Consider the following 19438-nt stretch of genomic DNA (forward strand, 5'->3'; position numbering starts at 1 on the left):
ATTAGAGAATAATAATTTTCCTATTTCTCTTAACCTATACTTCAGGAATTGATACTTCAGGAATATCATGCAGTCATTAAAATGAAGATAATAAAATTTGTGTAGCACATAAATGTTGTGTGTATTGATACATAGATATACTATTAAAAGCCAGAATACAATATTGTACTAGAATGATTACTATTATTAAAAATAAACTAAAAACCACCTTTTCCCATGAACATATGCATAGGCTAAAAAACTAAGACAAATTATACCGAAATCCTAATATTAGTTGTAATAGAGTGGTAAGATTATAAATGATTTTTTCTCAATTGTTCTGTAATGAGCTCATATTTATTTTATAATGAAATATATAAGTTCAACAAATGAGCAAGTGAAATAATAATCTAGAAAGGTAATCTAGAAGGATTACCAATACTTCTAGAACATCTGTGAAGTAAAAATCCTTACTTCAGCTATTATTTTTTAATGCTATCATCTATTTTGTCTTACTGACTGACTCATAATCCTTGAATCTTTTTACCTTTCTAAATAAATGAGAGTCAATCATGTATGAAGTAAAACTAGAAACAAAATCATTTAAAATGACCCACTCAACATTGTGTAGTCTGGAAGGTGTCATAAAGCAAAGGGGGAAGCAGGCCTCACATGGGTAAAGAAGTACCCGCTGAACTGGAGGCCTGGCTTCCCCATGTTTTCTCATGTCACTAACCAGCAGAATCCTTGCTTGGGTGGTTCAATGATGTAATGTGCACAGTTCCATGGAGCCAGCCCTGGATTCAGGCAGAGGGCTCACAGGAGCTAAGACTCATTCTATTTTACAGTTCAATAACAGCACATACATGTCTTCCTACTAAAGCAAGCCCTGAAATGTCAAATACTATTTCTTCTTGGTGACTCTACAGCCCAGAAGTGCACTTGTCAACATAGGAATTAGATAACCAGTCAAGGGAGAATAATGAATGATGGTTAGTTATAACTTTTCAGATTTAAACATAAAACAAAACCATTTACTGAGTTTCCACATATTGTTAACCCCCAGAGGGAAATAAATCCTGTAGTTTCATAGGTTTTACATGACTACGAGTCCACATAGATAGGACATTTATTGAGAGAGGCTTAAAGTGTTCTTTCTCATCCAAATTAAATTTCTTCTATTCCTGGAGATTCTGTTGAATCTAAAAAGGCTCTGTGACAGGAGGACAGTTGTATAGAATTTGAGAAAGAAACATATACAGTGCATGCATATCAGATCTCAAAACAAAATAATTCACTTTGATTGCCACATACAAAATGTAAAGTACTCATGGACTATAACATAGACTCGTCTGTCATTGTACCATATATAGAAATTAGCCATCTACTTACTGTTTGAGATTTCTTCTTTTTCTTTTTCATTGACCTGAAAAAACCTTGTTTTTCCTTTTCTTTGAGTTGTTCAGAATGACTAATGTTTTCAGGTCCTTTCCTAAATGGGAAGACATTTTTATCATATTGATTTTTCAATCATTCTCCTACCATTTTATGACAAATACAATGAATATGAAAAATGCATGACATCTGGTTCAAATAACCATGAAGATTCAATCACACAGGTAAAGCAACTAAAAAGCACAGGAGGAACTGAATCTAATCAACCATGGCTAATGATTAGCCTTTGGCACAGAGTCATTCCACTAGCAATTTGAGCATTATTACAAATGATCTGTAACTCTGCTGCAGGACCGTTTTCATGCTGTTGAAAACCTCAGAATTAGGAGTCTAAAAAACACATGGTCTAAAGAACACCTTCTCTGCAACCCTCCAAGGGATAGAGAAGAAACATTTTCATTCTCTTCATTTTTCTATTTACCTTCTTAAAACCAGCTTGACAAGTTCATTATTGGTGGCTTGCCAAGGTACTGAACATAAAAAACAAATAAACAAAAGCAATGCTGCTACAGAAACATCTATTTATATATATAAAAGCCCAGTGACCGGAGCAGCAGAATGACCAGAATGACTGGTGGCTATGATGCTCACTGCAGCAGCCAACCAGCCTGATCCTGGCCCCAGTCAGCTCCCCTCCCCCCGGGCTGGCCCAGCTCCTGTCACACAGGAGCAGAAACCACAGGCATAAAAACATGGAACAGATTGATGAATCTCAGAGGGAAAGGGGGAGAGGGGAGGGCGGGAAGAGATTAATCAAAGATCTTATATGCATACTAGCGGCCTGGTGCATGGATTCATGCACCAGTGGAGTCCCTTGGCCTGGCCTGCAGGGATCGGGCCAAAACCAGCTCTCTGACAACCCCTGAGGGGTCCTGGGTTGCAAGAGGGTGCAGGCCAGGCTGAGGGACCCCACTGGTGCACGGGACCTCTAGTTATAAATAAAAATAAAAATGCCTGAAGCTGGAAAATTCCTTTATAAAAATCTTTTATCTATATATATAAAAGCCAAAGTGACTGAACGACCAAATGACCCCACTGGTGCATGAATCTGTGCACTGGGCCTCTAGTACTAAATAAAAATAGATAAGGTAAGAAAAATTTGGACAGGAAAAATGCTTAATACAAAGCACTCTTCCAGAAAAAAAGCCTCTAATTTGAAAATACTGGCATTATGCTTCAGATAGTACCCAAGCATTTTAATACAAATAGAGATATTAAGAGACAGCAAATAAGATACCTTGGCCCCAACAAGTTGGTTACCTGTATGTTAACAGAGGCCATATATTACTTAACTTACAGTCTTTAAAAAGCAACTCAACTGGTTTTATTTTTCAAAAGGGCACATTTTATTCACTCTATTTTACATTTGAATATCTATATTACTGTGGAAAACCACTTTCTCAAATGATTGGATTCCTTCCACTAACTATTCCCTAAAATCAAGAGTAGAAACATTAAAGGTGACACAGTTTATTCATATTTATGGTTTTAGAACACCTAACTGTGAAGAAGTTACTAGAACACCTAGGAAAACATGAGCAAAGCATCATCCTTTATTTGCTTAAATATGTGTGAAGGCAGAAAACATCTCTATAAACGATTATAGAAAACACCACAAAGCAATTAAAAATAAATCACACTGTCGAATTTTCACTAATATGAAGGAATATACAAACTACAATACTAAGTAAAGGCTTGGATTAAAAATGGCGGCGGAGTAAGTGGATGCTGTGTGGAAGCACAGATATGCTTTCAGGTCCAAACTGGAATTACAACAAAAATGCAGAAAAATTTCCTGAATAATCAACAGAAGACTCCCTGCTGCTAGGGCATTGTCGGCCCCAAATCTGGTTTACTGCACACTTGCATTTGCATTCCACACCCTGTATGACAGCAACTTTGCAGAGTACCCTTTCGCACTCTGGGACCCCTCAGGGGATGTTGGAGAGCCAGTTTCAGCCCGATACCCACAGGCCAGGCCGAAGGACCCCACCTGCTGGAGGGACCCTGCTCCCAGTCCCGCCCCGTCAGTCACCTTCTAATTAATTTCCTTTCAATGTGCATGAATCCATGCACCAGGTCACTAGTTTAAGATAATATCCTATCACTCTGTAGACTGAGGTGATCTCTGGAGGCTTTGAATCTTTGCCTGATCTAATCAGTCAGAAACAGCATTTGACACTGTCCTGCACTAGAGATTGAGAGGCATAGCAGATCTACCTAATACACAGTCACAAACCCAAACAGGCAGCCAAAATGAGGAGGCAAAGAAACAACCCCCAAATAAAGAACTAGGAAATTCTCCAGAAGAAGAGATAAATGAAGCAGACATAAGAAATTTATCTGAAACATAGTTCAGAGTAATGATGTTAAAAATGCTCTTAACAGTATGAGAAAAGATATAGTAACTATGAAAAAAGAACAGTCTGAGATAAAGAATGACATAACACAAATAAAGAACACACTGGAAGGAATACACAGCAAATTAGGGGAAGAAAAAAACATTTAAAAAATAGGACAGCTTAAGACAGCTGTGGGACGATGTGAAACGTAACAATATTAGAATAGTAGGTGTGCCAGAAGAGATAAATAGAAAGGAATAGAGAAGGTGTTTGAAGAAATAATGGTAGAAAAGTTCCCTAACCTGGTAAAGGAAAAAGTCACACCGTTCAGGAGGCACAGAGAACCCCAAGCAAGAAGAACCCAAACAGGCCCACGCCCACATACATCATAATTGAAATGTCAAAAATTAAAGACAAAGAGAAGCAGTCCTTTTAGCATTTCTATCAATGCTGGAGCAATGATAATTTCTTCTAAAGTGTTTAGCCTAAAAGTTAACAGGAATCCCAAGGAAGTAAAAGCATGTACTGTAGGCACAGGTGTTCCTGAAACTTATTAGGACCTGCAATTTTAAACATCATTGAAAGTCTCAACTTCTGAAATGACAGTTTTATAATACAGCACAAACAATAAAATCACTAGTATTGGAACTCTGAATGATCTAGTTATAATTTTAAAAGCTGAAAACTTCAGACAGGGTGGAATGGGTGAAAATGAAATAAATGAAAATTTAAAATTTCTTTACATGTAGTATTGTTACATTGTTGTCCTAAGGACAGATTGAGATTTCGGTCATACTTTCTTATGGCAAGTACTTTTGAGATTAAGTAGATGAAACCCTCTTGCATGAAGCCTAAAGACAAACTGCCCTAAACTCCATTCCAGGCCACAACATTTAGTCATGTGAGGGTTTAAGAAACACAGCAGAACCAGAATAGTCTGCTGTTGGAACCACAAAAGTAGGACTCTTAGGATTGAAAGGAACCTCAGAGAGCACCTAGTCCAACCAGCAATGCTATTTTCAATGTTCTGCAACTCCCAGAGGTTAAATAATTATTTGCTTATGATATACCTTATATCCTTCCATAATGGGGCTGCACAGTACAGTATTCAGATGAATAGATAGAAGATTTTACCAACCAGAAAGTCTAACAAAATCTCAAAGAACTGCTGAGGGTCAGTAGTAAAAGTGCTTTCTGCCCATCTTTAAGGGGGGCATGTTCTCCATGACTGCAACCCCAGGAAGGGAATGGATGTCACTATAAGAATGCTAATGCTGGCGAGAGAGGAAGTGAAGGCTTGAGACACTGGTCTTAGGAGGAGAAGGATGTGAGAAGGGAAGAAGAGTCTATCTAATAAGATGGAAGTGAGAAGATGGGGGCAAAAGAGGCTAAGGAAAGAGAAGGAACAGGACAAAATGCCAGTATCTGTTGTTCCTTGTGACCCAAACACAGGGAAGATGAATCAAAGACCCTCTGCAGCATCTTTTCAGAGGCATTGGATAAACTACAGCCCGGAGGGAGGGAGAATTATGAGGAAAACATCTTCAAACTGAACCTGAGCAGAGGTGGTGGGGCCAAGATCCAGCCAGGAAGAGATCCCAAGGGCCAAAACAGAAAAAAATATTACCCTTGAATTAGAAGATGGAAGCTAGGAGTGAAGTGTGAGTGTACATGTATCATAAAAGACACAGGAGGAAGTCAGAAACGCAAGTGGGAGAGAGGGAGAAGCTACACTGAAACACACACATACAGAGAATTAACAGAGAAACCCAAGGGAGAAAAAGTGTGGAGGAGAGACTCAGAGATGGTGAGAAGCTGCCTGGAACACAGGCCCTGAAAAGCTGTGTTGTACAAAGAATGAAGAGGGAGACTTAAACATTTAGAACCAGTACTATACCCAATGGGTAAGAGTGCACCCTATAATATAGTTCAAATTTGAATTGTCAACCCTGTGCAGTTATGTGCGGAGTTGAGCTAATTGTACAGCAATAGATGGGTCCAAGATGAGCAGTGCAAGAGAAGGGCAAGTGGGTGATCACATAAATTTCAGGGACAGGAACTTTAAGAAGGACCACCCGGCTAGTCTCCTGGAACATTATCCAGGGTTAATAAAATGGCGGAGGTGAGAGGTGATGATGGTGTGGGGTTAACAGTCTGCTTCCTGAACAGTCTGGGGACTCAAGTATTATCTCATACAACAGCTATTTCTCTAACTCAGTGGTTCTCAACCTTCTGGCCCTTTAAATACAGTTCCTCATGTTGTGACCCAACCATAAAATTATTTTCGTTGCTACTTCATAACTAATTTTGCTACTGTTATGAATCGTAATGTAAATATCTGATATGTAGGATGGTCTTAGGCGACCCCTGTGAAAGGGTCGTTTGACTGCCAAAGGGGTCGCGACCCACAAGTTGAGAACCGCTGCTCTAACTGGTCAAGAGGAAAGAGAGAATTCAAAAGACTCACTTAAAAAAAGGGAATGAATTAAAACCAATTGAATCAAAGTCAACCAACATTTACGGAGTACTTTGTATGTGCCAGGCCTGTGTTAGGTGTTGGAAGTATAAAGGAAAATAAAACGAGGAGTGTGACTTCAAGCTGCTCACAGACTCCAGACAGGAGCCCCACAGGTTTGACAGGGTCAGACATCAGAGACTTCAGCATAATCGTTCTGGGAGCAGCATGAAGGTGAACTGAAGAGGAGAGGGGCATTAATTACTCTGTGACACTTTCCTTGCCACCTCCCCTCCTCTGGCAGTGTCAATAGGGTGGTCAGTAATGTTTGAGAAGAGAAAATCAGCAAATAATTTTGTGACTTAGGGTGGCAAGCAATAATGGACACCAACATATTAATAACTCTACAAGAAGAAAAAGCCTGGGATTGTGCAAGTGAGTGACAGCAATTCTTCACTGGGATTTCTCATTAATTTGGTTTACTGTTGTAAGCAACGATTTTTAGCCCAATTTTGACAGCAGTCTTTCTAAACATATTTATACATTAAGCAAATTAAAAGCATCCTATTTTTATAAATATGGATTTGAGATAGCTGAGATGGCCAGAATAACCACTCTGGATAGTATACTACAATATCTATTTATTACTTATAATAAGACATAGTAGCTTGATTATTTTTTTTCATTACAAAAATGTATACACTGTAGAAACATTGTCTTCCCAAAAGAAATGTAAAGTACTACTATCAAGGAGAAACAGACTGCCCTTAGGAAAGTAGTAATTTAGAAACAGCAATTCACTGTTGCCATAGCAAGGATCATTCGTGTTTTTGTAACAATTATCAAACTACATTTCTTTCAAATATACACAGTATGGTGAAACAATGAGGTTACTTGTTTAAGAAAAAACATCACAAGAAGTCAAGCTTAACAAATGACTTAGACTAAGTTAGATGTGATGCATGAAGAAATATCATAGCAACATTATCAAGAGGGGCAATGGGAACAAAAGAATATCGAAATTCACCACCAATGATCTGGAACTCTCTCAAGCCTATTACTAGCAGCAGAGTACAGATGACTCAATGGAGACTTGTCTAAAGTTCAATGTCCCAATTGTGCTTCTAATATTGTTAGAACTGTTTTCAGGTTTCCACACATTCCTAGGTCTAATCAAGCTCTATTCAAACTGATTATCAAAAAGACAGAAGCAGTATGTTGTGAGTACCACCTATACCACATTTGGACTCAGTTTTGATCTGATCTACCTAATTTTCACTGGATTCTGTTAATCTGTAATTGATACTCTTTTAACCATCACTAATTCATTAGGCAATGAACAAGAGGAAAAACATATTTTTCTGTAATTCTACATTCTCATAATTTAGACACTATTCTCAAGGCTTGTTAAAGCCACACTTGAAAACTGTCAATGCTGATAATTAAAATAAGTTGCAACTGTGCTCCCAGGTTAATGTATAGGAAATCTTGTCTTCAGTCACATAAAGAAAGAATGCACCAAAGTTCATTAGCAAAGTAAGTGGAAGGGAGACACCTGAGCAGTCATACTGAAGTTAGAGGACATGAATGGTAAACACTGCTGACATTAAGAAGTTATTGCTCTAGATGCTTTTGATGTTTTATCCCAGTTAATCATCACTTTAACCCTGTGAAAGAGATGCTCTTCCTAGCCCTATTTTACAGATGAGGGAAAAGATGTCAAAGTCACATGGCCAGAAAATGACATTAATCAAGATACTCTATTCCAAAGTCTAGCCTCTTAGTCGTCACTAATTTAAGACTCTCATTTTATAAATGAGGCAATGGATGTAAAGTGTGCTTATAAAAGAAAAAGTATTTATAGCTTTAAAACTCACTTTTATTATTGTTTTAAAAATAATTGCCCTAGCCCGTTTTTCTCAGTGTATAGAGCATTGGCCCTCAGACTAAAGGGTTCCAGGTTTGATTCCGGTCAAGGGCATGTACCTCAGTTGCAGGCTCAATCTACGGTCCTGGTTGGGGCACATGTAGGAGGCAACCAATCGATGTCTCGCTCTTACATCCATCGATGTTTCTCTTTCTATCCCCCTCCCTTACACTTTCTCTCAAAATCAGTGGAAAAATATCCTTCGGTGAGGGTTAACAGAACAAACAAATAATAACTAGGTTATTTTCACCACTGGGCACAGTAACAATGAAACCTCGAATAACCCTGCCAACAGGGTCCAAATTGTGAAACCACACAGGGTTAGGAGAACTGACCTAAGGCCCTCTATGACTTTTGGCAACACCAGAGATGGGCTCTCTGGCAGATTGGTCTCATTCTAAATTCAGTGTGTTACAACAATGCACCATTTTCTTCTACTAGTGGAAAACTTGGTAGGTAGTTCTATGAAGTATACATAAGTGCCCCTCACATTTGGATTCTGGGCAGTCTTTCTGGGCAGCTGAGAATACAAAGTCCACACTACTATTTTAAAAAAGTCCTTACTTCCAGACAACTCCTCTGAGACTTGATATACATTATAGTCTCCTTAAATTTTTATTACACATGACACAAGATAAAAGGATTAGCAAAGTCGGCACATTTTAACGTCTGGCTACCACTACACTTTTGTGGTACCATAAAGAACTGTTTCCCCATTTATCTTTTTACTATGAAAAAAGTAAGTTGGGCCTGGCCGGGCATGGCTTGGTGGTTAAGCGTCGACCTATGAACCAAGAAATCATGGTTCAATTCCTAGTCAGGGCTGTTTCGGGCTCAATCCCCAGGGTAGGGCATGCAGAAGGCAGGTAGGTGATCGCTGATTCTCTCTCATCACTGATGTTTCTACCTCTCTCTTCCTCTCTGAAATCAATATGTATATGCGTTTAAAAATAAATCTTTAAAAAAGTAAGTTGGCATAGAGATGAATGATACAAGCTGTGGAGTCAGAATCCATGTAGGACTAGATCCTAGCTCCTGTTACTGGTTGTCTAGCACCCAACAAGCTCCTTACCATTTTTAAGCTTGGTTTCCTCATCTGTAGAATGGGAGCCTCCCTTACTTCAAAGACTGATTGTGAGAACTGAATGATAAAGTGTATACAAAATGCTAAGCAAAGTGCTTGCTGCATGATTCAATAGCAACAAAAGAGGAGATAGCGAAAACATCAATCATATCAGAAGAATGCATTGAAAGACTTATGAGGTAGTTATTGCTCCAGGAATTTTTTTTTCTTTTACACGATACTTAATATAAATGCTGCACTTGAAAGAAACCATTACAAATAATGACATTTTCTATCTCTCTTGAGAAAGGAAGGCCTAGTACGAGAAAGAATGATAAATGTTTGTTCAGAATTTCTTTGAAATCTCAAATCTCCAGTTAGAAAACATAAAGGTAGAAACAAACCAAAATCCTTACCATGTTTCGAACGTTGGTTGTCTTTTTGAGTGGTTAGTTCCCGAACTGCTTTCCGAAGGCAGGGAAGAAACTCTGGCTGACACATTATTCTCATGGAAAGAATTATCTGGACGTGGAGATGGCACTAGATAAAGAAAGTCACTAATGTACTCCTTTGGTCAAAGCACTATTCAAGTTATTCTATTGTATTTTTTCTCACATAAATAAAACCCAACTATGCAAAACCTATCCTTAGTTTGAAGTGATTTTTAACAATATGTGTGCTGGAACATACAAACTACCATTTAAGTCTTGACACTTGGGAGGCAGCCTCAATTATATATTTTAAAAACTAAATCCCAAAGAAATTTGGTTACTTGTACAAGAATACAACTTTTTCTCTAACTTCTCAATCCAGGAATAAACAAAGAAAAGCCAAATTGTATTTGAGTAAATACTTTTCTGCTTTTTAGGTGAGGGTTACTATTTTTTCTGTCAATTTCTAAGCTTGGTCATAAATCAAAACATATTGCAAATTTCATCACAAAAAGAATATACAGGCTGTTTATCAAGATAAATGACACCATTTCACTTGACTCTTGACCAGTACAATGGAAGTATTCTAGAAACATCTATCATTTCAGTGATACCACTAAATCTTCATCCAGTTAGATTTAGTAAGATTATTTAAATGGCAGCTTGTCTCCAGATGTTCACTTAGTTAAATCTTCTCTTTCTATATGTACACTTTCTAAAATAAAAACGTGGGTTATCAGGAAGACAAATGAGGGGCTTTGCTGATATTAACTGATTTAATTTACTTGCAAGCAAAATAAAACTGTGGATCCAGATTCATTAATTAGAATTTTGTTAACATTTTATATTAAAGTATATTCCACAGACATCTACAGAAATAACATGATCCATTTTAGAAGTAAAACTTACAGTGATAGAAGAAAGGGCTTTTGTTCATGTATTCTACAAGATTGTTTTAAGTAACTTTACTCTGAATTAAAATTTTAATCCTATAAGATTCTAAAGTAATCATGGCATGAAAAAAGAGTACATTAAAAGGTATATTCAGCCCTAGCCAGTTTGGCTCAGCGGATAGGGCGTCACTTCGGACTAAAGGATCCCGGGTTCGATTCTGGCCAAAGGCACATACCCAGGTTACGGGCTCGATCCCCAGTGTGGGGTGTGTAGGAGGCAGCCATTCAATGATTGTCTCTCATCAATGATGCTTCTCTCTCTCTCTCCCTTCCTCTCTGAAATCAATAAATATATTTTATAAAACGGTATATTCAATGCCTTATGCTTTTTTTCAAAGGTAGCACTAGGAGAAAAAAGAGTAGCTTAATCATTCAATATACATTTAGTCCTGAATAACACTTATATGTATTTATTTAGCTCAGGTTCCTGGTTAAAAAGACCAAGCAGCTATCCATTCCGCACCCCCCAATTCCTGCCCCTTTCTAGCTGTCCTCCCTAATTAACACAATAGTGAGAAGCCAGGCAATGTGGATATGGGGGTTGTGTGGAAGGTTTTGAAAAGCTGAGCCTCCCTGACCCAGGACCTTGCCCCACCCTGATGGGCTTGCTGTCTGCCTCCTTACTATAGGCTAAGGCTACCCAAGAACTCCTCAAAGAGGATTCCTTTCTCTGTCAGCATCTCCTAAATCCATACAGGCCCCCAAAGCATCTGTTTTAGATTCTATTAAACACTGAAGTGCATTTTAAGGCTGTGCAAGATTTTAAAATTTTCTTTAAGTCAATCAACAAATATTAATGAAACTTCCAGGCAGTATGCTAGTCAATGAGGGTGAAAGAGGAAAAGATAAAGAGCTGCACAATCTTTCGAGAGAGAAATGCAGGCAAAGAAGCAGTACCATGTGGTCTGTGTCATGTTAGAGCCCTAAACAAGGAATCATGGGTGGAAGAGGGGAGGAAACACTTTGGGTGGGTAGGGAAGACATCACACTGCAAAGAACCTCACAGGAGAATCTTAAAAGGGACAGAAACAAGCTATCCAAGCAGTGGGAGGAGTGAGTTTCAGGCCAGAGGAGGATGTGGCATGCGTGAGTACCACAGGCTGGTCACCAGAAAGGAAGAGGAGCAGCTGGAAAGGATAGCAGAGCCAGGGAATGGGAAGTGTGAAATGCCATCCTAGGGAATTCAGATTTTGTCTTGATGCCAATGGGAAGCTGGCAGAAGACTCTCAGAAGGTGAGAGATAGAGGAATGTGGATGAGGTGGTGGGGGAAATGGGTTGCCCTGTTCTATTTTTCTTCCTGTAGCATTTATTACCTTTATTGCGCTATATAATTATTACATTTAGTGCTGCTCTCTTCCCATGAGGATGTGAGGTTGAAGACCTTCAATGGTCATGTTCACTGCCATGTTCTAAACTAGAAAAATGCCAGGCATACAGGTGACATCAGTATGTATTTTATCACTGAATTAAATCAATGAATGGTGTGGTCAGAACACAGCTTCAGAAGGATCATTCCAGAGACTGTTTTGATGGTGACCTTGGAAATAGGAAGATTAATCAAAGAACCCAAGTCAGAAGCCCTGAGGACCTCAAATTGGACAGCGGGACCTGATGCTGGGAGAAGCATTGGAAGGTGACAGCGCAGGTGAATCACACTGACCTGAAGCCAGGGCAGTGAAATGTAGGGGAGGGTATGGGCTGCAGGTATAGTGAGGGACAGAGAGAGGACCCTTTTGGAAGTCAGGGGCCAGGCTTACCTCGGTAGAAGCTGCCAACTCTCCTTGGAACAGGATCATTGTACAGATGTCTATTTTCTTTGGGGGCAGTGCCATCATCAGAGTGGGGGTCATGATATGCTCCACCCTGAGAGAGGAAACAGGTTTATAAAAGGTAAAAGGCCTGTGAACTTCGAATAGCACTCCAGGGTCTTTTTAAGAGAAAACTGAGAATTATGGCATGAGGAAAACTACTTTATAAGTCAATTCAAATTATCTGTGAGAGACTTGGCATGGATACATTTTAAAAGATAGGCTGTCACAATGCTGAATGATCAATCTTTACTGACAGACATTATCATATAAGGTAGCAACTCTGGAGAATTCAGACCTCAGATTTCTGCCGCGTGTGGAATGCAGAGTTGCCTTCTCTGGAGGGTTCTTTAACGGAAGATCTTGCCACAGTCATCTCTGGAGGGAGCTGTTCCCCGGGCTGGAAGTCAAATTGAAAAGGATTAATAAGAGTCCTTATAAATTATGAAAATCACCTAAATTGCCATGGGCTTTATTTGGTATAACCAGTACCTAAACTGACTAAAAGAAAAAATGTTAGTTGGCTAAAACATAAATTGTCCTGTAAAAGAGTCATCTGATGAATGTAAAATAAGTCAAATAACTGTCACACAGATGGAAAGTGAAATTCTCATTAAAGTTAAGGCAAGCAGGGAATGAATTATTCTGAAAATAGTTCAATTAATTATTAAAAACAAAGAAAATGATCTTCCTAATATCTAGATGGCCATGGGTCTGTTCAGCACTCTAATTAGAGATTCTATTACTTAATTCAACAATTCTCTAGCAGATTTTAGGCTGAGTTCTCCAAAAAGTACTGTGCAGATCCAAAATTATTTTTCATGAAGAATTTATATGGCATATGCAGATGAAAACTAAAGTTCTTTGGATATATCAAGGAATAGAATCAATACTCTTAATAATTTTTGTCTTAAATTTCTCTAACTACAGTAGTTTATGTACTTAAGTTCTCTTCTGAATCTTCTCTAGGATAGCAGTACTTATATCTCATATATTTCCTTAACCATAATAATAACACTGCTCATCTCAGGAGACACTACCTATTTCTCTCAAGGATGTGATTCACCAGCTAAGAGCAGCATTAGTCCACAGTGGTGTTCAATGAGGGGAAAAGCAGCATTTTCTACTCTCAGAAAAAAAGATTAAGGAACAAAATTACCAAGCCATTAAGAGGAGTTAGCTGCATTGTGTATTATCATGAGCCTTATGTGATGTATCAAAAATATTTAAAATTTAAAGTCTGAGTCTCTCTTTTTCCTCTTCACTCCCCAAATGTACTATGAATGGATTCTTAGCAGGAAATCATCCAATACAGCCATTCTTCTTTCTACTTTATGACAAGATCTCATATGAATGCTATCACCTGTAATGTTTACAAAGGCCTCTAAAAAAAAGGTATTTTAGACAACAAATGATTTACATCTAACCTAAACTCTTAAATGACAGTGCCAGTCCAGTCCCCATACTCTTGAACATAGCCACAACATTTTGTAAGGGAGTGATTCCCCTCATTTATCCAAAGATTTAGTTATTGTCAAGCTGTCTGCCATCTCTGTGTCTTTAAAGTTGTACTGCTTTGTAGGTTGGCACAGTACATCCTGAACTGGACCTAACATTCAGTAACAGTTGGATCTGTGCTTAGCCCACAGTAACTATTTATAATTAGCTTATTTTCACCATGTTCAAAGTATTTTTTTCTGGAACTCTCAAAAAGCCAGTCCACTTTCCAAGTTCAAGCTTTTTGTTTTTCTTACTACTTCTCTATTTACACTATGCTTAGTGCTAGCATGTTTTACCTGGGTTTGACCTTAATGTCTATGGGTATCTACCAGGCTCTAGAGATCTTCGTAGGCCCTAGAGCAGCCGTGGGCAAACTACGGCCCGCGGGCCGGATCCGGCCTGTTTGAAATGAATAAGACCGTCCCCTTTTATGTAATGATGTTTACTTTGAACTTATATTAGTTCACACAAACACTCCATCCATGCTTTTGTTGCGGCCCTCCGGTCCAGTTTAAGAACCCATTGTGGCCCTCGAGTCAAAAAGTTTGCCCACCCCTGCCCTAGAGGTTCTCTCCTCTCTAGAGGGATTCCTTGGGGGCTCCTCCTACCACTGCTCTAACTCCAATCATGACATCTCTTGCTCCTCCTCTCACCTGGGTACTAGATGGTCTTTCCAAGCTCGTGGAGAACACTTCTGCCTAGAGACCCAGGGTCACTTCGACCTCAAGATGTCAGCATGAAACAGTAAAAAGAGTGCTGGCTAGGGACCTGGACATTGCCTCATGATCCCAGCTCTGCTTTGAATTAGTAAACTTGGACAACCCAGTAAACATTTAGGAGCCTCAGCATGCTCACTGTGAAATGAAGGGGTTGAATTCAATGGTTTCAAAAGTCCTCTCTTCTACTCTGAAAAGGAGCTCCTAGAAAAAGCAACTCTGAAGGCTTTCCTTTTCCTCTGTTTTGTCCTTCAATTCACAAGTCCCCTTGTTTCTACTTCTGAGGAGTCTTTGAAACACACTCTTCTCTGTTTTTCCCATTGGCATTGACAGTCCAGAACATTCTCTACTCACCTCATGGTTACATTATTGCAAAAACCACCTAAATCTTTCATTTCCATTCCAGCAGGGTGGAACATGTTGTGATCTCCACAGCACACTATGCTATTTAATGTCTCTCTTACTCTCCTCTTCCTTGTTCTTTTCCACTTCCCTTCTAGCAACTTTCCTGATGTTGACTCCATTGTCTACCCCTAGTTAAGTCCCAGAAGTCTCTGCTTAGATCACATCTCCCCTGGGGGCCTCCCACAAGCCCCTGCCTGACTGAGCGGCTCCTTGGCCCCTATAGCACACACATCTCTCTCACAGTGCAGGCACACACCCAAACATTATTATAATAAGCTATAATTGGCAAGTGTGCAACCCTCACACTCTAAAAGGGCAGGGACCACATCTTTTTCATCTTTCTAATTAGAGCCAATCATGGTACCTAGCTCAATGAATGCCTAACACATCTTCATTCTCTCTACAAACCTCTCTACACCCCAGCTCACAGCAAGACCTTTAGTTGCCCCTAAAGTCATTTCTGACTGCTCCTGCTCACAATACTCTCTCCCTGTTCTCAATTCCTATTTATAGCCAGTGCCATAGGAATGTGGTTCCTAATTAGTCCACTGTTATATATAATTTAATCTTCCCTGGGAGAAGATAAGTTTCTCAAGAACCCTAGCTCAGACTCTTCTGAGTGCCTGGAATACCCAGCACAGAGAAGGTGTTCCATGCCTAAACAATAGCCCCCACCATCACAGAAGCAGCAACAACTAAAATTTGTTCAACATTTACTCTGTGCTGAGCACTGGGCATGGTGCTTTATACGCTGTCTTTAATCCTCACAACAACACTCAGATGAGGAATCTGAGGCACAGAGAGGTTGTATCACTTTTTCCAAAATCACAGTTTGAAGCACATTGTAGAACTGGGATAATAAACCCAGGTCTGTGGGGCTTCCCAGTTGAGCTCTTAGCTACAGACTGTGCTTGTGACTGTGACTGCTGGTTACTGCCAATTATCTTGCTAAGCCTCCCATGACATTTTCCATCCATATTTTCTGGAATTCTTACATATGCCTATTTACATAGTTTACTGACATCAACTTTTCTCCACTTTCATTTCTTTGATGCAGGTGAATGTTTAATATCACAAAAATATAATAAAAATAAAATCACTCCAAACTGTGTTCTGTTGCAAGAATGCTGCTGCTTTTAAACAGGTATCAGTTCTAGAGTGTGAAGATCAATAAGATGGAGGAAGTATTATGCTAAAAGCATTGCCTTGAGATTTAAAAACAATCCAAAGACCAACTATTAACACTTATCCTGGCCTGATGTTAAATTTCTCCATGATTCTACATAAATTTCAAACTTTTCAATTTGGTTAAGATATTGAATAAGGTCTTAGCAAAAGTGGTTTGGAGCCATTAGAGAAAAATTCCCACAAGTTCTTACTGAATTTTGAGAAAATTAAAAACTAACCCATATAGCCAATGAATTCTATAATAAATCAAAATAGGATGCTCTAAGCAAAATATGCCAGAAAGGAACACTTAAGAAAACAGATTTCTGAAACCAAGCTTTGAGTTCTGAGTACTCAACAATTGGGTTAAATAATTCAATCCTTTTTAACAGATTAGTTCTTCAAGTATTGCTTCCCTAATGCATCCTTTCAAGCAAGCACAGACTTTTGCAATAGGGAAAATTGCAGACTGACCCTATTTACCCCTGCACCACCTTCCCATGGTGAACCAACAGACCAGCTCACGGCCCTCAGCTGTACCTGGGGTGATAAGAGCTGCAGACTGTTGGCTCTGGCTGCCATCCCTTGCCCTATGCTCAAGCTTCCGTCCAAGCCTTTGGCTCTCACTTTGTCCCGGGTCACATACATGGAATGTCTATGTGGACGCTGTTGGGAGGAGAAGGGGCTGGTGTAGCCCAGTCCATAAGAAAAGGATTCATGAGGTGCAGACAGTGAATGAGAATGGCTGCTGTCCACGTGGTCTGGTAGCTTCAATTCGTCCATCGTTTTTGAATGCCTGGCTGTGGTTCGGCGTGAGTCCAGAGTGCCCTCACTTCGGTTATTTCTTCCAGAGGGGCTGAGCAAAGTTCTTGTATCGCTGTGCCTGGTGGGGGTTGGGCTTGTTGGAGAGTTCAAGTCCAAGCAGCTGGATGGGAAATACCTATTGGTGTTGGACTCTGCAATTTGGGCCCTGGATTCGGAAAGGTTGCTCACAGACTTGGAGTCACTCAATGCCCCGTGGCTTTTGGTCTTGGTCCGGTAGGACGGACTTCTAGAGGACTGGGGAATGGTGTCAATGTAGCTGTGTCGACTCTGCTTTTCACTGGGCTGCAGTGTTCCGGCTTTGCTCTGAGAGCTTTCCATAAATGAGTGCCGGTTCTGCTGTGATCTGGTGTTTGACTTGAGGTACTTTGTGCCCGGGCCTTCTGAAGGTTTTGGGTCAATATTGAAATCAAACTCGGACTTTGACTTGGTTTCTTTTGGGCTGAGAAGGTGTGTTAAGTTGTTGTTGGTAAGATCTTTGCTGGTGGACCCAGGCTGGCTGCTTGCTTGATAGGTTTTGGTGTGCATGGGGCTAAGAGTAGCTCCAGCAAGGTTTCCATTGAGGAAGCTTTCGCTGGCGGGTAGACCTTCTTCAGCCCGGGGCAGACCCACACTTAGGTTCTGGATGTCCTTGCTATTAGATCTGTGATGAGACTGCAAAGCAGTACTTTTGCTGGCTTGATTTCTATATTAAAAACAACCCAAAACAAGTGTATCAGTTTTCCTCAATAGCAGACACACAAAAAGTATCATAAAAAAAAGAACAAACACTTAAAACACCTCAAAGTTTAAAAACATTAAGTCTCAAACTAGAGTCAACAAATAATAAGTAACCATAAGCAGTAAGTGCCTTAGATCAAACCATTCTGCAAGCACCAGTCCTGATTAAATGATTTGGACATCCTTAAAAGCTCAGCTAACTTGCTGCCAATATAGTTTCTGATAATCTGGGAAAGCCTGCTTTTGCTGTGTTGCTGCTCACATGAGTGTTGGTTACAGAATGCCTGCTAGGACGAAGAGCGTTGAGCTATAGATAAACCCTTTATGACTCTTTTTGTATGCTTAAATGTCAGAAGGCAACATTTACACTTAAAGGTCATTGTGTTCCTTGAACTTCGTTTTTATTTGCCAAACTCACGGCCCGCCTCAGAAGTACATACAATATATACACAGACACCAGTGTCTCTTTTGTCCTTAGCCTGTATCATCAAAGAATGAGAATTCTAGCAATGTACTCAATAAGAGAAAAAGACACTCTAAACAGAAATGTAAACTGTCTAGTGAGGTCTGTAGGAAAACACGATGATCAATGTTTATGCTTCAGTGAAGTGGCAATACTTGGGGTACACCAGATATTTCCTTGTAGACTCAACAGGAATGCATCTCGAACTGGATCTCAGGGATCTAAAGAATTCATTTCTCTCCAAAAGACACAATTTATTCTCTTCTTCATTTCACACATCATTATTGCAAACTGACTGAGGCCTTCTTTAGGATTTAAAGCTTCATTTCCTACTTGGTTTAAAATACAAAACATAAATCTAGAGGAAAACTTTGTCCTCTATTTTAAAGCTGAAACTAACATCACAACCAGGTCATTTTGTCCTATTGTAATTATTTAAAGGACACTTTGCGAGAGGTAAGAATGTTTTTAAGTGAGAAAGAATACCCTTTTTCTGCATTTAAAAAATTTTGCTGCAAATATTGTTATTGCTAATGATGGTTTCATTTGGGAGAGTTCTGTTCCCATCACACACTAATTGGAAAGAAAGTCAAAGAACCCACTTGCTCAGGCATCAAAGGTAAGGGTCCTTTTCCTCTCCGCCTACCTTTTAGAGTAATAAAAAGTATCTGATATCAAGCAAGCCTGTACTAGTATGGAAGGCCCCATCTCCTAACTGCACACTCACTAATCTCTCACAGTTGGGTCATAAGAATTGCAGCACTAAGTAAAGTCACTTATCTACAAGTTAACTAAATGGCAAATCCCAGACCTAGAAAGATGTTACAAAAAAAGGGAAAGTTTAGCCTGGCCGGTATGGCTCAGTGGTTGAGCATCGAACTATGAACCAGAAGGTCACAGTTCGATTCCTGGTCAGGGCACATGCCTGGGTTGCGAGCTCCATCCCCAGTGTGGGGTGTGTAGGGGGCAACCAATCAATTATTCTCCCTCATCATTGATATTTCTATCTCCCTCTTCCTTCCTCTCTGAAATCAATTAAAAATATTTTTAAAAAGAGAAAAGTTTCACTTTCCGTTAAATGATGTCAACAGAGTCTATCTAGGTCAATAAGGGACAGCCCCCCCAGAGTCGTTAGTTATCTCAGTTACTAGAATATCTTAGCAATTTTTCAAAACCCCAATGATGATAGACAAACAGTCTCACCTATAAATACATATGACTGAGTGTGTTG

General features: G+C 39.5%; 1 protein-coding gene across 3 annotated transcripts in view; it reads right to left on the reverse strand.

The window, feature by feature from the left end:
* Nucleotides 1-19438, reverse strand: part of CDKL5 (cyclin dependent kinase like 5) — a 118373-nt gene that overhangs the window by 29770 nt on the left and 69165 nt on the right. For all 3 annotated transcript variants that reach the window (XM_015564880.1, XM_006765130.2, XM_006765129.2), the window contains exons 11-15: nt 16743-17709; nt 12713-12814; nt 12364-12469; nt 9638-9761; nt 1372-1471 (exon numbers count right to left, since the gene is read on the reverse strand). In XM_015564880.1, coding sequence (XP_015420366.1) covers nt 1372-1471; nt 9638-9761; nt 12364-12469; nt 12713-12814; nt 16743-17709 — 1399 coding nt within the window. The remainder of the gene's footprint in view (nt 1-1371; nt 1472-9637; nt 9762-12363; nt 12470-12712; nt 12815-16742; nt 17710-19438) is intronic.

Source organism: Myotis davidii, unplaced genomic scaffold (assembly GCF_000327345.1).
Source record: "Myotis davidii unplaced genomic scaffold, ASM32734v1 scaffold161, whole genome shotgun sequence".
Taxonomy (NCBI): domain Eukaryota; kingdom Metazoa; phylum Chordata; class Mammalia; order Chiroptera; family Vespertilionidae; genus Myotis; species Myotis davidii.